The sequence below is a fragment of the Falco peregrinus genome, chromosome 9 (genome assembly GCF_023634155.1).
Source record: "Falco peregrinus isolate bFalPer1 chromosome 9, bFalPer1.pri, whole genome shotgun sequence".
Taxonomy (NCBI): Eukaryota; Metazoa; Chordata; class Aves; order Falconiformes; family Falconidae; genus Falco; species Falco peregrinus.
The window spans coordinates 37,906,036-37,922,338 of record NC_073729.1 but is presented as its reverse complement, the minus strand read 5'-3'; the positions used below and the strand labels follow the sequence as shown (position 1 = coordinate 37,922,338).

At 55.8% G+C, this 16,303-nt stretch overlaps 1 protein-coding gene across 9 annotated transcripts in view; it reads right to left on the bottom strand.

Moving 5' to 3' along the window:
* Positions 1–16,303, bottom strand: part of EPB41L1 (erythrocyte membrane protein band 4.1 like 1) — a 62,856-nt gene that overhangs the window by 3,838 nt on the left and 42,715 nt on the right. For 3 of the 9 annotated variants that reach the window (XM_055813970.1, XM_055813972.1, XM_055813971.1), the window contains 11 exons: positions 15,868–15,966; positions 9,318–10,895; positions 8,217–9,287; positions 7,552–7,659; positions 5,902–6,300; positions 4,405–4,491; positions 3,906–3,986; positions 3,651–3,713; positions 2,641–2,736; positions 1,555–1,635; positions 530–646 (listed from right to left, as the gene is read on the bottom strand). In XM_055813970.1, the coding sequence (XP_055669945.1) occupies positions 530–646; positions 1,555–1,635; positions 2,641–2,736; positions 3,651–3,713; positions 3,906–3,986; positions 4,405–4,491; positions 5,902–6,300; positions 7,552–7,659; positions 8,217–9,287; positions 9,318–10,895; positions 15,868–15,966 (3,780 nt within the window). Of the gene's footprint in view, positions 1–529; positions 647–1,554; positions 1,636–2,640; positions 2,737–3,650; positions 3,714–3,880; positions 3,987–4,404; positions 4,492–5,901; positions 6,301–7,551; positions 7,660–8,216; positions 9,288–9,317; positions 10,896–15,867; positions 15,967–16,303 lie in introns of those variants that run through there. The other 6 variants (XM_055813978.1, XM_055813979.1, XM_055813975.1 and 3 more) reach the window with 5 other exon arrangements.

Sequence of the window (16,303 nt, the reverse complement as noted above, 5' to 3'; positions counted from 1 at the left end):
ATCTGCAGGGAGGTGCAAACCTTGTGTGCTGCTGCCTCCACCTGCATGTGTATAAAAAGACAGCCTGGGGACCTGAATGGGACTAAAGAACACCACCACCACTCTTTTTTTTTTTTTCCCCACAAACGCTTGTCTGATACTTTGGACCGGCTTTGCAGAACCTGTAGCCAAGTTTCTTGGCCCGTCCACAAAACTGGTATGATCTCTTTCCCTCCCCACCCCAGGGGAGCAAGCAGGTCCTTTCTTCTTTACATGCAAATGACTCTGACCCCTCTGCTGAGCAGGACAGCAAGGTGACATCTGCAGAACTGCTTCTGGTGGCATGGCACCGGCTTTCTAAGCACAACCAGGTAGCCATGCCAGGAGCCACCATAGCGCTGGAAGTGCTGGCGGGAGCTGCCACTCTTAGTGCTGAGGAGCAGCAACGCCAACCAGCATGTGCAGCTGGTGGGGGTCCAAGACACTTGCCCAGTTACATCCAGCCCTTACACAGCAGGTATAAATCACACCTGGTGACTTCTCCACCTACCTGAGGCTTCTTGTCCCTTTCCTCTGGAGAAGGTTCTGTTTCTCTGTATACCACAGCTTTGGTTACCAGCATGTCAGGATGCTGTAGTTTTGCCTCTTTGATTGCTAAAGCCAGTGCCTAGAAACCAGAAGGATGAAGGCATTTATCATCACTTCCCTGACATGTAGTGCATTGCTGTCAACCAGTGAGAACCTGCAGACAGAAAGCAGCTGGAGCCATGTGGGATTCCAGGAGGACACGGATGCAGAGGTTCAAAGCTGAACCTACAGTAGCCTGGCAGAAGAGGCTGGAGTCCACCGCTGATCAGGGATTTGTACACCACTGGGATGCCTCATGCACTGCCTTTCTTTTGCTGTTTTTTTTCTGAAGGGATGTGCTATGTCCCAGGTTCCCTACTGAAACCCAAGCAAAGTAACAGCAGCACTTTTCCTTGCAGCAAAACCCTAGAAGAATCTACAATAGTAATCTAATTAGATTTATTATTATGGTCTTAAAAGATCTAAATTTTTTTTGAGCCTTTTAAATATTTTAGCACTTTGACTTTTCTTCTTAAGCAACAAATCTCAAAGGGTTAGGCACAGGAAAATGACCCTATAGTCTTAGAGATTTGTGTCAGTCTGTTACTTCACCAAAAGAGTTTGTCATTTTTTGTTCCTCCATCATGGAGGCAGGTGCAAAACACCATCACTTGGAGTGAGTCAACCTGTAGTGAGACTGTGCTGGAAAGAGAGGAAGAACCTGGGTCACTTTGGAGTATTCCAACAGAGAAAGGGCAACTAGAAATGCGTTTTAAGGAAATAAAAAGCTGATCCCATCACTGGGCTCTGTGCTGAGATGTAACCTTCACCGCTGCTTCACTGCTGCAGTGGGCGCTGATGGGAGCTGGGCAGAGCTGATAGATTGGGGGCCTCAAGGGTCAGTTTTTGGAGAGAAGGAGTAAACAGGTAAAAGCCAGAACTAGAAGCATGCAGTGCTGCAGCCAAGGGCAGCCAGAGCTGGGCAAAGCCAGGGCATCCTGCTCCTACCTGGTCCTGGTCCACATCTTCATCTCCTGTGATAATGATGCGCTTCTCTATTCGGGTCTCGGAAAACCCTCCTTTCACAGTCTGCACAACAAGAAGGAAAAGCACTCACCCACAGCTGTCTGACAGGCCAGCTCCTGGGGAACGTAGCTCAGCCCACAGGAGGAGGGACAATGCCAGCATCACCTTAGGAACTCCCCCCATAATTTAGTGTATCTCCCAACACCCTTGACTTGGTGCACGGTTAGAACCGGCAAGGCACAGCTGCTCGCAGGTGGGGAGGAAAGGAAAAGGGCCAGGTGGCAAGTACTGAGCAGCCCTCCTTCCTGCTCAAGTCCCTCACTGAGCTTCTGCTTTCATTTATGTGCACTTAATTTGGGAATGAAACGGCCATGGGTAAGGTCCTCTGATGCAGTCTCATCTCCTTTGTTTTCTACCATCACTCCCCCTTGCCTGCACCACTCCGGCTCTAATGAACCCGATACAGCCCATGCTAACAAGGTTCCTGTAGGTGACACAAGGCAAGGTGCTCCAGCACCGGTGCTGTGGGTTCTTGGGCCAGGGGGACCTGTCATCTGGCTCTAGGTACATCTGGGAACACTCACCCAGTTGCACGGGCAGGGGCTTGCATGCATGCTGCTGGCAGCCCAAACTGGGGTCCCTTCCACCCCTGCAGTGGGCTTCAAGAGGTCAGCGACACTGCGTGCTGCTCTCCCCTCGCCCCAACGACTCCCTGCCCTCCTGCTCTACCAGTGAGCAGAGGTGGGCACAGTACGTATTCACTGTCCCCGTGGGTGGCACGCAGGTGACGAACAGCCGGTGCCTGGCTGTCCACGCCTGCAGCCCCTGCAGTCAGGCCTGGCTGGATGGGACAGGCAGCGCCGTGGGGCTGAATGGAGCATGGGGTGCTCAGAGCTGGCCATGGGGCGCTGCGCTGGCTTGCCGTCCCCCACAGGACAGCATGCACTTTTTCCATCTGTAAGGAGGAGAGGGGCATTTTCTGCTGTATGAAACACAATATAAATCCACCCATCCTCAAATGCCTTACATCAGGACCCCCCTGGCTGCCCTCTTTGGAGCTGCTCTTACCTTGGTAACGTGGGTAGTGGTAGAAGTGGAGAGGGTTTCCGCAGTGGCACTGAATATGCTGGTGAGCACCTCCTTCCCAGTGGAGCCACTGGTGATCTGCAGGACAGACAGCATCAGCATCAGCGGGGCAGCCACGGGGGAGCCCTCAGTGCCAGCTCCCAAAGAGCTGGGACCTTCCCACCGGGATGTACCCACTTAGCCAAGCACAGGAGGTCAGACAGCGGCAAAGGGGGAAAAAACCCAAAAAGATACTGCACTGTGCTTCCAACTGGATGTAGCTGGGGGGCGGGGGGGCAGAGAGAGGTTTCCACAGAGCTGCAAGAAAGGGCCTCTGCAGCAGGGAGATGATTTCATGGCTGCATTTTGCTCATCCCCATCCATCCTCAGGGCCACCCTAAGTGCAGAGCTCTCAGGCCGCCTCTAGCTCTGTCTGTCCTGCTCTGCGTGGCGAGGGCTGGGAAGGCTACGCTGGTGCCCCAGCCACGCAGCACCAGGTACGTTCTCCCTGCTGCACAAAGTGATGAGCCTGGGGCAGCGCATGGTGTTTGGCCAGGCTTGACTCCATCGAAATGAGGCAGCTGAGTAGGTAAACACTTTACACAGTAAGGCCTGCTGCTGGGCAGGGCTGCTGATCGCCATCACCTCCACTGGGAGTCAGAAGACTGTGTGGCCTTGGGTGTCCTGCCTGGCTAAAGATATCTCAGCCCACTGTGAGACTTCACCAGGGACTGGGCTATTTTTTAGGGATCATCCTCCTCCAGCAGCTGCTCAAGATGTGTATCTGGCACAGGAGAAAGGCCACGGGCAGGGCATCCCCTGCCATCTCACTCTCCAACCTTCTGAGCATCCTTCTGCTCTTCTTAGTACCAACACACCAGCTGAGGGTACCAGCACTGGGAACATGGGAGGGGGCCCTGTGGGACCAACCCCAGGCTGCCCCAGTCCCACAGGGATGCCTTCCTCCCTCCCCACCACTCTGCCTGGTTGGTGGTGCCACATCCCCCACTCACCGGTGAGAGGGAGCGAAGGTCTGTCGTGGGAACAGCCCCCTTCCCAGCCCTGGTGCTGTGATCCTGAAAGAAGAGCAGATGGGCATGTTGGCTCGGACGTAACGCGGGGGCAAACACGGCAGGTCACCCTCCGCAGACATCCACGGTGGGGCAGGGTCCCCCCCCAGCACAGCTGGCCCCAGTTGCCCTCACTGGAGCAGAGGGACTGCAAGGGACAGCGGCTCCCCCACCTCTTGTGGGGCCAGCCCCGCTTACTGAGGTCGCCAGTGCTGTCTCTGCCGTGCCAGTGTGAGCAGTGGCTGTGGTGTCCCTGTTGCCCGGGGTGCCTTCTTCCACCTGCCAGGGCAAAGGAAACCTGGTGAGCCAGGAGGTGCCAGGGAGGGGGTGACACTTGCAGGGATGGTGCGGCTGTTCTGGCTGCCAGAGGAAGCCAGTGAGGGCCACGACGCTGCATGTATGGTGGATGTCACCCTCTGCAGACATCTCCATGTGCCAGTGCTGCCCAGCGGCATGGTGGATGGGGCCAGGGACACACACAGAATCTCTCTGGGTGGCCTTTGGTTTGATGTTTTGGGGACTCCAGCGTGACAAGGGCGAGCAGAGACCCCCGTCTCCCCCACTCAGCCACCTGCCTTCCCAGTGCTACTGCCCAAGGACAGGTTTTGCTGGACTGAGGCATGGCAGAGCCATTGGGGAGCAGGGCCACAGGAGGACAGAGCCACCAGGTCACCTGGGCTGTGTCTGTGGTGCTGACCTGCTGGGGAGCAGAGTCATCTGCTTCGGGCTTCTTCATGCCCAGCCCCAGGCTGACGGTCACAGCATCTGTTTTCGGGGCTGATGACTGCAGAAGAAACACAGCAAGTCAGGCACTGGGGCACGATGCCAACAGCCTCGAGTGCTCCTTGTGCGCCGACCCCCACAAGCAGAGCATCCCTGCCCCACTCTGCAAGTGCCACACATGTATGATGTCATGTCAAGCCCTGCCTGGGCAAAGAGCAGAGGCCAGGCTGCTGCCCTGGGCAGACGGCCACCACGCAAAGTGCCCCGTGTGACTGACATGCCCCACATCAGACCTGATGCTCTGTCCCTGGGGTGAAAACCCAGGGAAATCCCAGGGATTTTTTGGATAGACTTCTTACAGACACCATGGGTTAGGTCAAATTGGTCTTCAAAAGGCAAGTGAGACGCACCAAATCCATTTCACTCATGCCCCACAGCAGGTTTGTGACCTGCACCAGCTGCCGGTGGCTGTGGTTACACCCAGGGCATCAGAACCTCAGGGGAATGGAGACAGGCTTCCAGCGCTCCCCCACTACAGGAAACCAGAGCTGCCGATGGCTCTGGCACAGGGACGTGGGATGTGGGATGCTTAGCCAGTGTTCAGCGCTCCCGAGCCAACGGCCTCCCCTGCCCAGCACAGCCACGGGGCACTGCAGAGCTGATCAACCCTGCCCATGGCCACACTGGGACCCAGGAGCCCACGGCATCAGATACTCCGCACAAGGGTTTCCAGGCTGGCTCAGAAAAAGCTCCCTCTCCTTCTGCAGCTTTTTCCTGGCTCCAGGTCTGGACTTACCCTGGCAGCTCCAGGCAGCACTGGGGACTTACCTGCCAGGGCTGGAGGGCTGCCCCGATGCTGAGTGGGCAGGAGATGGCCCTGGCCTGATGCAGAGGCAAGGCTACGTTTCGGCTGTGCTGGAGCTGGCTCTAGCCTCCTCTCCCTGTAGCGTTCACTCAACTTCCACGCATGCCGCATGCATTTTTCTTAGCCCCGTTATAAGCACTCCTGGCAGAGGAGTGACCCTCCACAAGCTTTGGAGCAGCTCCCAAAGCTACTCTGTAAATCCCTCCCAGCCCTGGCATGACTGGAGATGTTAGTTGGCAGCACATTTCACTACACAAACTGGTCACTGACTTCATGCAAAACACAAGGACAGAGCCGCTGGTTAGTGACATGTGCCCTGCTCAGCTGCTGACATGCTGGAGCCATATGAGGGACGGGGTAGGCAGCCAAACGCAAGGGCTTATGAGAAGACGAGGACTTCTCCTGGTTGGCAGATGCACAAAACACACAGCAGAGCCATGCGACACAGGCGACAGCGTGCATCAGGGGAAAATAGGTACACCAGACATGCTCTTCCAAACCAACATGGGAGTGCACACCAGTGAGGAAATACCAGGCAGCAGGACAAGGAACATGGATGCATGATGGCACTGAGACAGTCCTGGGAGGGATTGCATCCCTGTGTACCTCTAGCTGGGAGACATCTGGGCTGGGCTGGGAGACCTTCTCCCCGCCTTTGACATCCTCTTCCAGCCTGGGAACTACTTTGTCAGTGTGCTGGAAGGAAACCAGGCCTTCGTCTTCTGTTTCACTCTTGTCCTTGTCCAGCTCGGGCAGGCTGCGGGAGATGTCCTCAAAGGCTGTGCCGTGGAAGTCACCGATCACTGTGAAGTCCACCTCTGCTTCCAGGCTGGAGGTTGAACTGACCGTGATGCTGGAGCACTTGCGCTCGATGGCCAGGTGGTTGTCCTTCAGAAAGACCGAGTCCTTCTCCTGGTCCTGCTCCTCATCACCGGTGTCACTCTCGGGAGCCCGGTGCCGAGGTGGCTTAGCTTTCTCCTCGGCGCCCTCCCTCAAGCCCGCTCTCTGAATGAGACACAATGGCGGAGAGAGATGGAGACAGTGAGCACCACACGGCGCCGCAGTGCCGACAGGGGAGAAGGGAGGAGGAGGAGAAAGAAGGCTGCAGCAAACATCACAGAGTAGAATCAAACACAGCTCAAGCATGGAGACTGAAACCTTTCTGACAGCAGCAACTTTGTAGGGGTTGGGTGGGGGAGAAGGGTTATTCAATCTGATTTTGCCAAAAGCCTATTGGTAATTAATCATCTCAAAAAAGGATCAGTCACACAGAAAAGCTTGGCGAGCTTGGAGGCATGTCAGCACACCCGGTGGAAGCGGATGTACGCAAAACAACAGGTCTGTTAAGAGACATTCAGAAACAGCTCAGACACCAGTGGTATCTATGCCAGTAAGGTTGGGCACTCAAAAAAACAAACAAACAAAACAAACCACAAACAAAGGGAAAGAAAGAGCAAAGAGTTTGAAAGAAAAGGGCCCCATCAGCCACGCACGGTGAAGGAGAAGCGAAGGAGTGTGCCAATTCCACTGAGCAGCCATGTGGGCCCTGCAGAGCATCACCCCGGGGGAGGAGGACCATCCCCACGGGGCTGCCCCCAGCCCTGCACCAGGGGCTAAGCCTGCCCCATCAGCACAGCACTCCCCTCCCGCAGCCCCACACAGCCGGCGGTGAGCTAAGGAATGACCTGGTTGAGTGTGTGGTCAGTGTAATTGACAGCATGATCAGAGCCAAGGGGCGACCCCCCTCCATCAGCTCTTCTCCCGATATGGACATACCTCTCAACTCCGCCGTCAGAGGGTACACTTCCCCTCACCATGCTTTGCCATGAAGCCATGGGAAGTCTACACCCATGCTGGACTTTGGGACATCTAGACCCATTGCTGAACTTTGCACCTTGCTCTCAGCAGATCTCCCTTAGGAATGGTTCGAAGCCCAAGTGATGCCAGAGGAAACCCACCACCTGGACTCTGGTCCAAGCGTTCACAGCCAGAGCCATCCACCCCACCGGCCAGGCTGTGCCAGCACCACCCTCCCCTGGCGCTGCTGGGAGGTTGAGAGGTATGAGAAACAGAGTGTCAAACAAACTCCAGAGGAACACGCCTGCATACGTGTTCTCGTGTGTGTGTGTGTGTATGTATAAATACATACATAACAGCTCTGCAACGGGGAGAGGAGCTGGAAGCACACAGCCCTCAGCTGCTTAAGGTGAGCTTTCATACTACAGTAAGAAGCAGTTAGTAAAACAGCACTGAGACCTGGAAGACCACTGGAACAGCAGTCTTTAGATTCTCTTCTTTCAGGCTGGATATTACTGATGGGTCAGATAAATCCTTTTCTTCCCCGTTTGGTTCCTGAGATTTGCTCTGGATTAGAGAAAATGGTTAGTTGTAAGGAAACGAACTCTACAGGAGCTCATCTAGCACTTAGGAGAACGAAGAAAGCTATTTCATCACCAGCCACCAGCTTGCCGAAGACAGGGGAGGGTGGGTGAGGCTGGCGAGCTAAGCAAGAAGGGGTATCAACGTAAGAAATGCAAGGGTGAAGCTGGAAGCGTGGGCACACTGCTGCGAGGTGTGTGTGCGTGTCCGTGACAGAGTCACAGCTCCTTCAGCCACCCCCCATCTCCCTTTCTTGCTCCTGGACATGAAGCTTGGGTGCCCGCTCTTGGGTTCAGCGAGTGGCATTCTCCAGGGAGCCGAAATGTCGGAGGGGGTCACAAAACAAAAGCTGATGAACCAACTGGCCAGCGGGTCTGCATTCAGCAAATAAGCCCGACCACACACACATACAGAAAAGGACAGGGGATGCAAAGCCACTGCTGTCAGTCAATGGATGTGTGAGGAGCCACTGAACATGATAATAAAGAGCCACACAACATGCGCATGAACTTTCCATCCGGACAGTTCATTGGAAGAGTTACCACCGCTTCTGCCAGTGTGAGCTCGCAGCCAGAGTCAGGGGAGGCCAGGTCAGCACTGTCTTCTCCTTCATGCTCCAGGTCAACAGAAACATCTTCCTTCAGAGAGAGGGGCTGGGAGGTGTCTCCTGAACCAGCCCCTTGCTCAAGGGCCAAGGAGACCACACTGGACATGGATGCCGCTGAAGTAACTGGCACTGCCAGCGGGGAGGTGAGGCCCGTGTTCAAAAGCATCTCCTGTGCCAGACCTGTCTTTCCCTTTGCTTTTGCTGACGTCTCAGCTTCAGTCACACACTCTTGTCCCTCCTGGGCTGCCCTTCGCTCCGTTTCGCTTTGCTCAAACATCTTAATCTTAGAGGCCACCGAGGTTTTCCTGTAGGTCTCGCTGCCCTGCAAGCTACCTGTGGCCACAGTGACATCTCCATGCTCCTGGGACACAGCTCCTGTCCTCCCAGCCACACACATCGATGACCCAGACTGTGTTTGATGTGCCCCATTGTTTGCTTGCAGCTCTTCCTTGCCTTCATAGATCAAGTTAGAAAACCAGAATGGCTCGCTTCCTTGACACAATCCTGCTACAGGGGTGTGGGAGTGCGGGACATCAGCAGCTTCTCTGGGAGGAGACTTATCCTGTGGTGGCTGCCCTGGAGCAAGGTCCCTGTCCCTGGTGGTTTCTCTTGTGGTAGAACTCCTGCCCTGCAAATCTTGTCCCACATTAAACTCCAAGTCCCAGGGTGGCTCTTTTGCGTTGGGATCTGCACTGTGGGGCAGCCCTCCAGCCCTGGGACCCTCTTGGGGCAGGTCTCCTTTCATGGCCTCAGTCTGTTGTTCTGCTGGTTCTGCCTGGAGAGGCAGTTCTTCCATGCAAGGACTTTTGTCTTCAACTCTGGTCAGCTTCCCTGATGTGGGCCCCAAGTCCTGGGAGAGCTCTTCTGTCATGCGCTTCTCCTCCCTGAGCAGCTCTTCTGGGGCAGGAACTTTGCTTGGGGCTGCCCTCGCTGCAACAGGGTCCATCTCCCCTGTGGCTGGGTCTCTGACTGTAGCATCTGTGTTTTGGGGTGGTCCTCCTGCAACCTCCTGCAACCTCCTGCAACCTCCTGCAACAGGACTTGCACCTTGCTGTGGTTTCCATGTGGCAAAGCCCACATCTTGGGGTTGTTCTTCAGATTCAGGACCAGTGCCCCTAAGTACTGCCACCTCTGCTGCAGGGCTCATGTCCTTGGGTGCTCCTTTGCTCACTGCAGGGCTTGTCTCCTCGTGTGCCACCTCCGCTGAGGGGTTCACGTCCTTGGGTGTGCCCACAGCTCTTACAGGACCACTGCCCTGGGACAGGTTTCTGCCCTCAGGCTCAGTGCCTGGGGCTGGCTCTGCAGGGACAGGGCTGGATGGCTGGGGAAAGGGCGAAGGGGCAGGAGCGCTGGGCTTATCCCCCTCTGACCCCACGGTGGTGTGAGGGTGGCCCTGACAAGGCACAGCTGACAGAGATGACTTGGTCTCTATCTCTTCCATCTGAAGAACCACTCTGGCACTTTCCTCCTCATTGCTGTCTGCCCCAATCCTTCCTGAGAGCTCCCCCACTGCGGTGCAGATGTCCGGGCTCTGTACTGGGCTGCCTCTGTGCTCCTCAGCCCTGCGGCCATCCCCTGCCAGGTCACACAACTTCAAGCCTCCCACTGAGCTTTGCCGATGTGTCTCCTCTGGTCCCGCCCCTCGGGACCACAGTAGGGCTTCACCTCCCTCGGGTGCTTCGCAGCCTGCCAGCCCAGCAGATGCTTCCTCTCGCTGCAGGGGCAGCCCTTCCTCCTGCCTCATGGTGGGACGTCCCGCCAGGCTGGTCCCATCACAGCCTGTCCCAGGCATCTCCGGTGCTTCAGCAGGTTCTCCAAACACTGCCCTGTGTTGCTGACTGGCTGAGGAAGAGGGAGGGAACCCTTCTGCTTCAGGTGCTACGTGCTCGGATCCCTCCCCAGACATGTTCACAGTGGCTTCTGGTCTCTCCTCCAAGCCAAGCCGTCCACCAGCCCCTGTGAGCAGGTGTGCATTACTGTCCTCCTCTCCCTCTGGATCTCCTAAGTAGATGATCCTCTGGCTCGCAGAAGTCTCTGAGCTGTCGTCGCCAGCCTTCACTTTAATTTTAACAAGCTCTGTGGTTGTGGACGGCACTCTGGCCTCCTGCTTCCTGGAGGCTGCAGAAGCACGCTCCTTGGAGAACACCTCACTCTCTCCCTGAGGAGGCTCTGGCCCCAAAATCTTGGCCCTTTGCCTCTCTTCAGGCTGCTGACGTGACTTGGGCAGACCTGGCTCACTGGTGGTTGCTTCCTCGCCCTGCCCTTGGGGCTCCTCCTCTGCGCTTGCAGCTGGCAGGCACTCTGCCTCCTGGCTGGGCTCCCCCCTGCTTTCCTTCTCATAGATCTCATCCTCCCAGACGGACTCAAAATCCTCTGGACTAGCAATCATTTTTGCTCTTGTCTGGGTATCCAGGGCTGCATCTGCTGGCTCTTCCTGGCCTGCCAGTTCCTTGGCTTTGCCTCCTGCCATCTCCACTCTCAATATGCTCACACTCGTTTTCACCTTTGAGGTACCTGCATGTGCTTCTTCTTTCTTGACTCCCAGAGCTTTCTTTAGAGCTACCGCTTCCAGCCTAGGAGTTTCTCTCTCTATAAATACCCAATGCTCCGAGCCCTGCATTGCAATTGGAGCAAGAAGAGTTAGCATTCAAACATACTATACCTAACTGCTGATGATTGCTGTCATGAGTAACAGAAAGCTGATCTGCATCAGACAGGGCTGACTACATCATTTATTATTATTATTATTATTTTATTCATGCAACAGTTGAGGCAGAGTCTATACAAAGAGCCTGGCAACACGCTGATGGAGAGAAGGGACTGAAAATAAGGGGCTGATGCAGTGACGGAGCCCCTCTGTTCTCTGCAGGGACCATGTTCTGCTCAGGACAGTGGCTGACTCACACACCTGCAATAGCTGCAGCTTTGCTGGAAGTACAGAGGTGGGAGCAATGCTCCCAGCAGACACATTAACAGCCATTGGGGCATCTCTCATGAGGCAGGGGAATGCAGCTGGTTAAACCCACTGGGGCTCCCCATCTGACTCCTGTTTTCAGCTGGCTCTAGCAATCTCCGTGAACAAAGGGTGAGATTTCATCGTAGGCAACAGTCTGTGTTTTGAGTAGTTTCACTCTCAGCTTCATGAACGTGCCCTAAGACTACGTCAAGATTTCCAGGAGCATGAGCAAGTAAAGAAAACATCTTTAGGCATCAGATAGGCCCTTTCCCCTTCCTACCAGATGCTGCATCTCAGGGTCACTCCAAAGTCCATCCTTCCTTTTCAGATCTCCAGGGAAATTTCATCAGAAGCAATTACTTCAGAGAGGTTTCTAGATATGCTGAAACCAAGCGGTTCAGGAAATGCAACGCATGAAAGGTTAGCTGTGAAATGTAAAAGACCAGCACGGGCTTGGCAGCTGAGACAGCTACGGGTACTGCAGCAAGGACCAAGTAAAGGTTGCGGAGCATCCCACAGCAAGGACACGGTGGTATGTGATCCACCACCTGGTGAATCTTTGCTGCTGTGCAGGGGAGGATGCTAGATTCCTGTTACTACAGACACTTTGTACACTCACATATTTGTCCTTCAAGACAGCTAAAGACTTCACAAGTGCCAAGAACAAAGCACTGCTAAAATTTAACCACTTCTGGAACAGAAGGTAGAAAATAACCCACAAGAAGACAGCAGCAGGAAGACACTTGCACCGATGAGGAAGCCCAGCAGCCTCCATAGCCACCCCAGGCAATGCAGGCGTAAAGGGCAATGCTGCGGGCACAGTCCTGCGGAGCTCACCACGGGGCTGGCTGTGCCCGTGGCACGGGCTGCCCAACACCAGCCCGCAGGCAGAGCCAGCAGCACTCCTGCAGGCTGCGCAAGGCTGACCTGCGGCACCAGGATGTGCTCCACCCAAGTGCGGGGGCTGGCTGTCCGCTCCCCACAAACTATGAAAAACAATCCATGAAAACGTGAGCCATGCCCCACGCGGGGAGGTCGGGGTGAATGTTTGGAGCCCTTGCACCCGAAATGGAAACTTAATATTGGGTAAGGGGAAACAGGGGGGTAGAGGGAAGCAGAGCGAGAAGGAAGGGAAAAGAAGATGAGATTAGAGGAGAGAAAGAAGGAAGAATAATTACTAGCGGAAGGGCTTCCACAAGGAGGGGAATCAGAAACTGATGAATGTCCCTGGCAGAAAAATGCCGCTTCCTGCCTTCTTTGCCAGATGCCAAAGAAAGCGGAGCTCCCTGGGCACGCTGCCCCAGGCCCTGCCCTGGTAGCACCCGGGCAAGCGGCAGCCCTCACGCCTGCCCCCCCGCCACGGGCTCTGGCACAAGTGCAGCTGCCCCCCTGAGAATCCCACCTGAGTGCCAGCAGGGCTGTGCCTGGGCAGGCGGCACCGTGGAGGCTGCAGGCACAGCCCGCTGCCGGCCCCTGCCGCAACGCCGAGCCACCCGAGGCAGGGGCACCCGAGGCAGGGGTGCCCGGCACAGGCTCTTCGCACTGCCAGGGCAGCTGCTGGGGCGGCACACGCGCATCGCAAGCCGTACTGCACACAGGGTGGTAGGGGCACCCTCCGCTGATGGAAGACGGATCCTTGCCAGGGACTGTGCCATAGCACCTGCACCCTGCCACAGCCAGGCAGCCCTGTGCACTCGTGGTGGAGGAGCTAGGTCTTCAGCAGACCTGTGCCATGGCAGCTCCCTACAGCATTGCTCACACAAGCCTCTCCGACATCCTTTCACCCTGCGCTCCCATGCATCACCTGCTCTCGTCCACACCTGCCTCCAGTGCAGGTTCTACTTCTCAGACCATGGAAACAGCAACAGAGGCAGTCAGTGACTGCCGGGGGCACCAGGTTGCACCCAGATCTTTCAGAGTTGGGTTTGAACCATGAAAGCAACATTATCACTAATCGGCAGCTGTGCCGGGCCTGCTGGGAAGCCCAGGTTGGTCCCTGGCATTCCCTCAGCACCAGTCTTCCTGTTCAGTACTGATGCTCCGGTGCAATTCAACCAGAACGCTGCTTCCCTGAGGGTACAGAGCTTCTCTTCTGTTCCTGCACTGTGGTCTCATTGCTGAACCTTTTCTGCAGCCAAGGCAAGGATGGACAGGTTGCGAACACATGTACAAACCTCTTCAGTGAGGTCCTCTCAATTCCCTTCTCTGGCTGCAAACCAGAGTCCTTCAGAGACCTTCCCTGGACAAAGATGATGAGTTTCTTCAGGCTCCTTCTCTGAGTTAAGGCTTGAGATATATGTTGTAGATCAAAAAGCCTTGAGACAAGTCTTCTGAAGCCTGGAACAACGTGTTCATCCATGACAGCACCTCTTAACCAGTAAGGAAAATCCAAAAGCTCCAGATTTATTTCCAAGTTTTCTCAAATTTTGTTGGGATGAGCACAGCCCACTCCAAGGGAACAGCCAACTACTCTGTGGTGTGATCTGAGCTCTGCTCCAGAGTGCTCAGTGCCAGGTCCAGCCACAGCTCTGGTTCCACTGCTCACAGCAGCCCTTGTGTCTCCAGAGCCTGAGGACTCTCAGGGATGTTTGGAGCAAATATCTGGATACTTGGGTATGTCCTCCAGGAAAGATAAATTCTGGAGCTTTAGAGGTCAGTAGGCTGGCAGGACAGAGCATGTCCCAAGGCAGGAGCTGAGTCTAAGAAGTGATGATGCTGGGAAGGGTCTGTCCGTAGAGCAACCCTGATTTCCCAAGGGATAATTTACTTTCACACTTCCCCCCCTGACACGTACTGCATCTGCTCTAGGAACAGGAGCATTTGGGAAGTCCATTCTCACCGTGGCTTGCACATCACAAGAGACAGCAAGTTGGTAGAAACAAAGGAAATGACAGCATGGAGCAGACACCGCATTCTGCCCCTGCCAACAAGGTCCATGACCTCAGCAAAGCCCAGGACAGGCAGGAGGCTTCTCCCTTTGGCATCTCTCAGTGTCCCTGCCACCTTTCCTTTCTGCTCAGGCAGACCCAGCTCACCCAAGGGGAAAGCAGGAGCCTCACAACAAGCAGAGGAGAATGAGTGAGCCTGAGACACAGAGATGACACACTGGGTTGCTTTGTCACACAAAGCTGAAGAGACTGCTGGAACCTCCCAGCCCATTCCGGTCCTCCAGCAGAAGCAAGGACTGAGGGATGGATGGAGAGGAGGGTGGAGACGCGGGTAGCTGCGGGTAACAGACAACCCAGTCTCAGTGGATCTAGAGCCCACAGGCACCAAAAAACTTTCTAGCTGAGTATGATGAGAGCTCCAAGAGCTGCAGATGTGCCGTCCTCATGTCATCACCCTCTCGGGGTCACAGATTCCTCATGGTGACCACAGGCTGGTAGAGGACACGTTCTCACATATCAGTTCCTGAGTCTCAGCCACTAATGCCTGGAGAGAAATCATCAGTGAGCAACCTTGGCACCTGCACCCCCGCACAGCCCCAGCACCCCGAGGGTCTCTGGAAGGTGGAGGAGAAGACTCTTTGAATCAAAAGATGTGAGCACACCTCCCTTCTGCGGTTTCTGCCCACCGGCTCCTAAATACTGGCACCTAGAGGGTCCCAGCGTGGACCAGGGGGTGCTGCTGCAGAGCGCAAGCCTCACTGAAGGTGCCGGTGCCCATGCTCAAGCCTGAGGCTGTGCCCGGGCCCTCGCTCGCACCCACACCGCCTGCTCCAGCCAGCCCAGGCTCGGGCTCAGGCTCCAGCTCTGCTGCTGGGGCACAGCCTGCTGACACTGGCAACTCCTGCGCTACGGGAGATGCCAGGGAGCGAGAGTGGGACCAGCTCGCTCCTGCCCCACCTGCCCCCTGCCTGGTGCTGCTCCTGCTCTGCTGCCTTCCCCAGGGCCCTCGGCAGGATGTGCAGCCCAGCACTGCTGGCGGGACCCAACCACACCACAACCAAGTCTCAAAGACCAATTTTCTTCTGCTCAGTGGCATCTTCTCTTGGCTGTCCTGGGAAACAACCACCATCACGCGAGATAAATCCTGCAGGCAAGCAGTGCCAAGAGACCACAATCCTCACCCGTGGGCACTGTGCGAGGACATCAGTCATGCTGCCTAGCAGAGGCTTAAGTCTGACACTTCTGATGCCTCCAGAGATGCCCTGTTTCAGAGTGCCTGGGCCCCAGGAACTGTAACTAGCCAAAATGAAAGGAAAGCACAAGGGATTGCTAAAGACAGCTTGTAGCTGCCTGCCTGCTTGCACCTGGGGCAGGCCCCTGTGGAGTGCCTGTGCCATGGGGTCAGCACTGCCTTGGGACCCCCAGCACTGGCCTCCAGCATGGCCCCCTCACCCAGGGCGCAGCCAGACCCGGGGGTGCGCAGCAGGGCTCCACTGGAAGGTCTCTCCCAGGATCCTGTCTCACAGCCCAGAAGAAACAGTCAGGGGGGCAGATTTCACCGACAGCCCTGTCCTGGCAAGGGATCCTGCCCGTCACTGGAGGGGGGACCCACCCGGGGGGGGCAGCGAACAGCTCAAGCTCTGCTCAGAGGGCAGAAACCCCCTTGGCAGGCTGGAGGGCCCCACGGCGGGGGGTCACACTGTGAGAGCGAGGGGTGGGGAGAGAAGGAAGATGGTGACAACCTCAGGAGAGGAGACAAGGCTTTTCTGCGTGAAAGACTCCATGCTTAGGGAAGCTCCGTGCTCAGATGCAAAACCGTCTAGGGTGTCCTCTTCAATCGTCTGTGCCAGCACGGGAACCCCAGCACCCACGGGGAAAGAGAGAGAGACAGAGACAGAGAGAGAGAGGGAGAGGGAGAGGGGGAGAGAGAGAGAGAAAGCACATGAGAAGGAATGAAAGAAACAAATGGTGGGTAGGTGGGTGGATGGAAGGGTAGATGGATGGATGAGTGGATAGATAGAACAGAGGCCACAGCTATGCCAGCTCTAGATGCTCCATTTACATCTCTGCACTTTATGTATTTGCTTGTAAAAGAGATGTGGGCTGAAGTCCCTATTCCTCTTCCAAGCTTGGTGCTTTGATGAGGGGCTGTGACCTCACTCTGCCCGGGTTACCCTG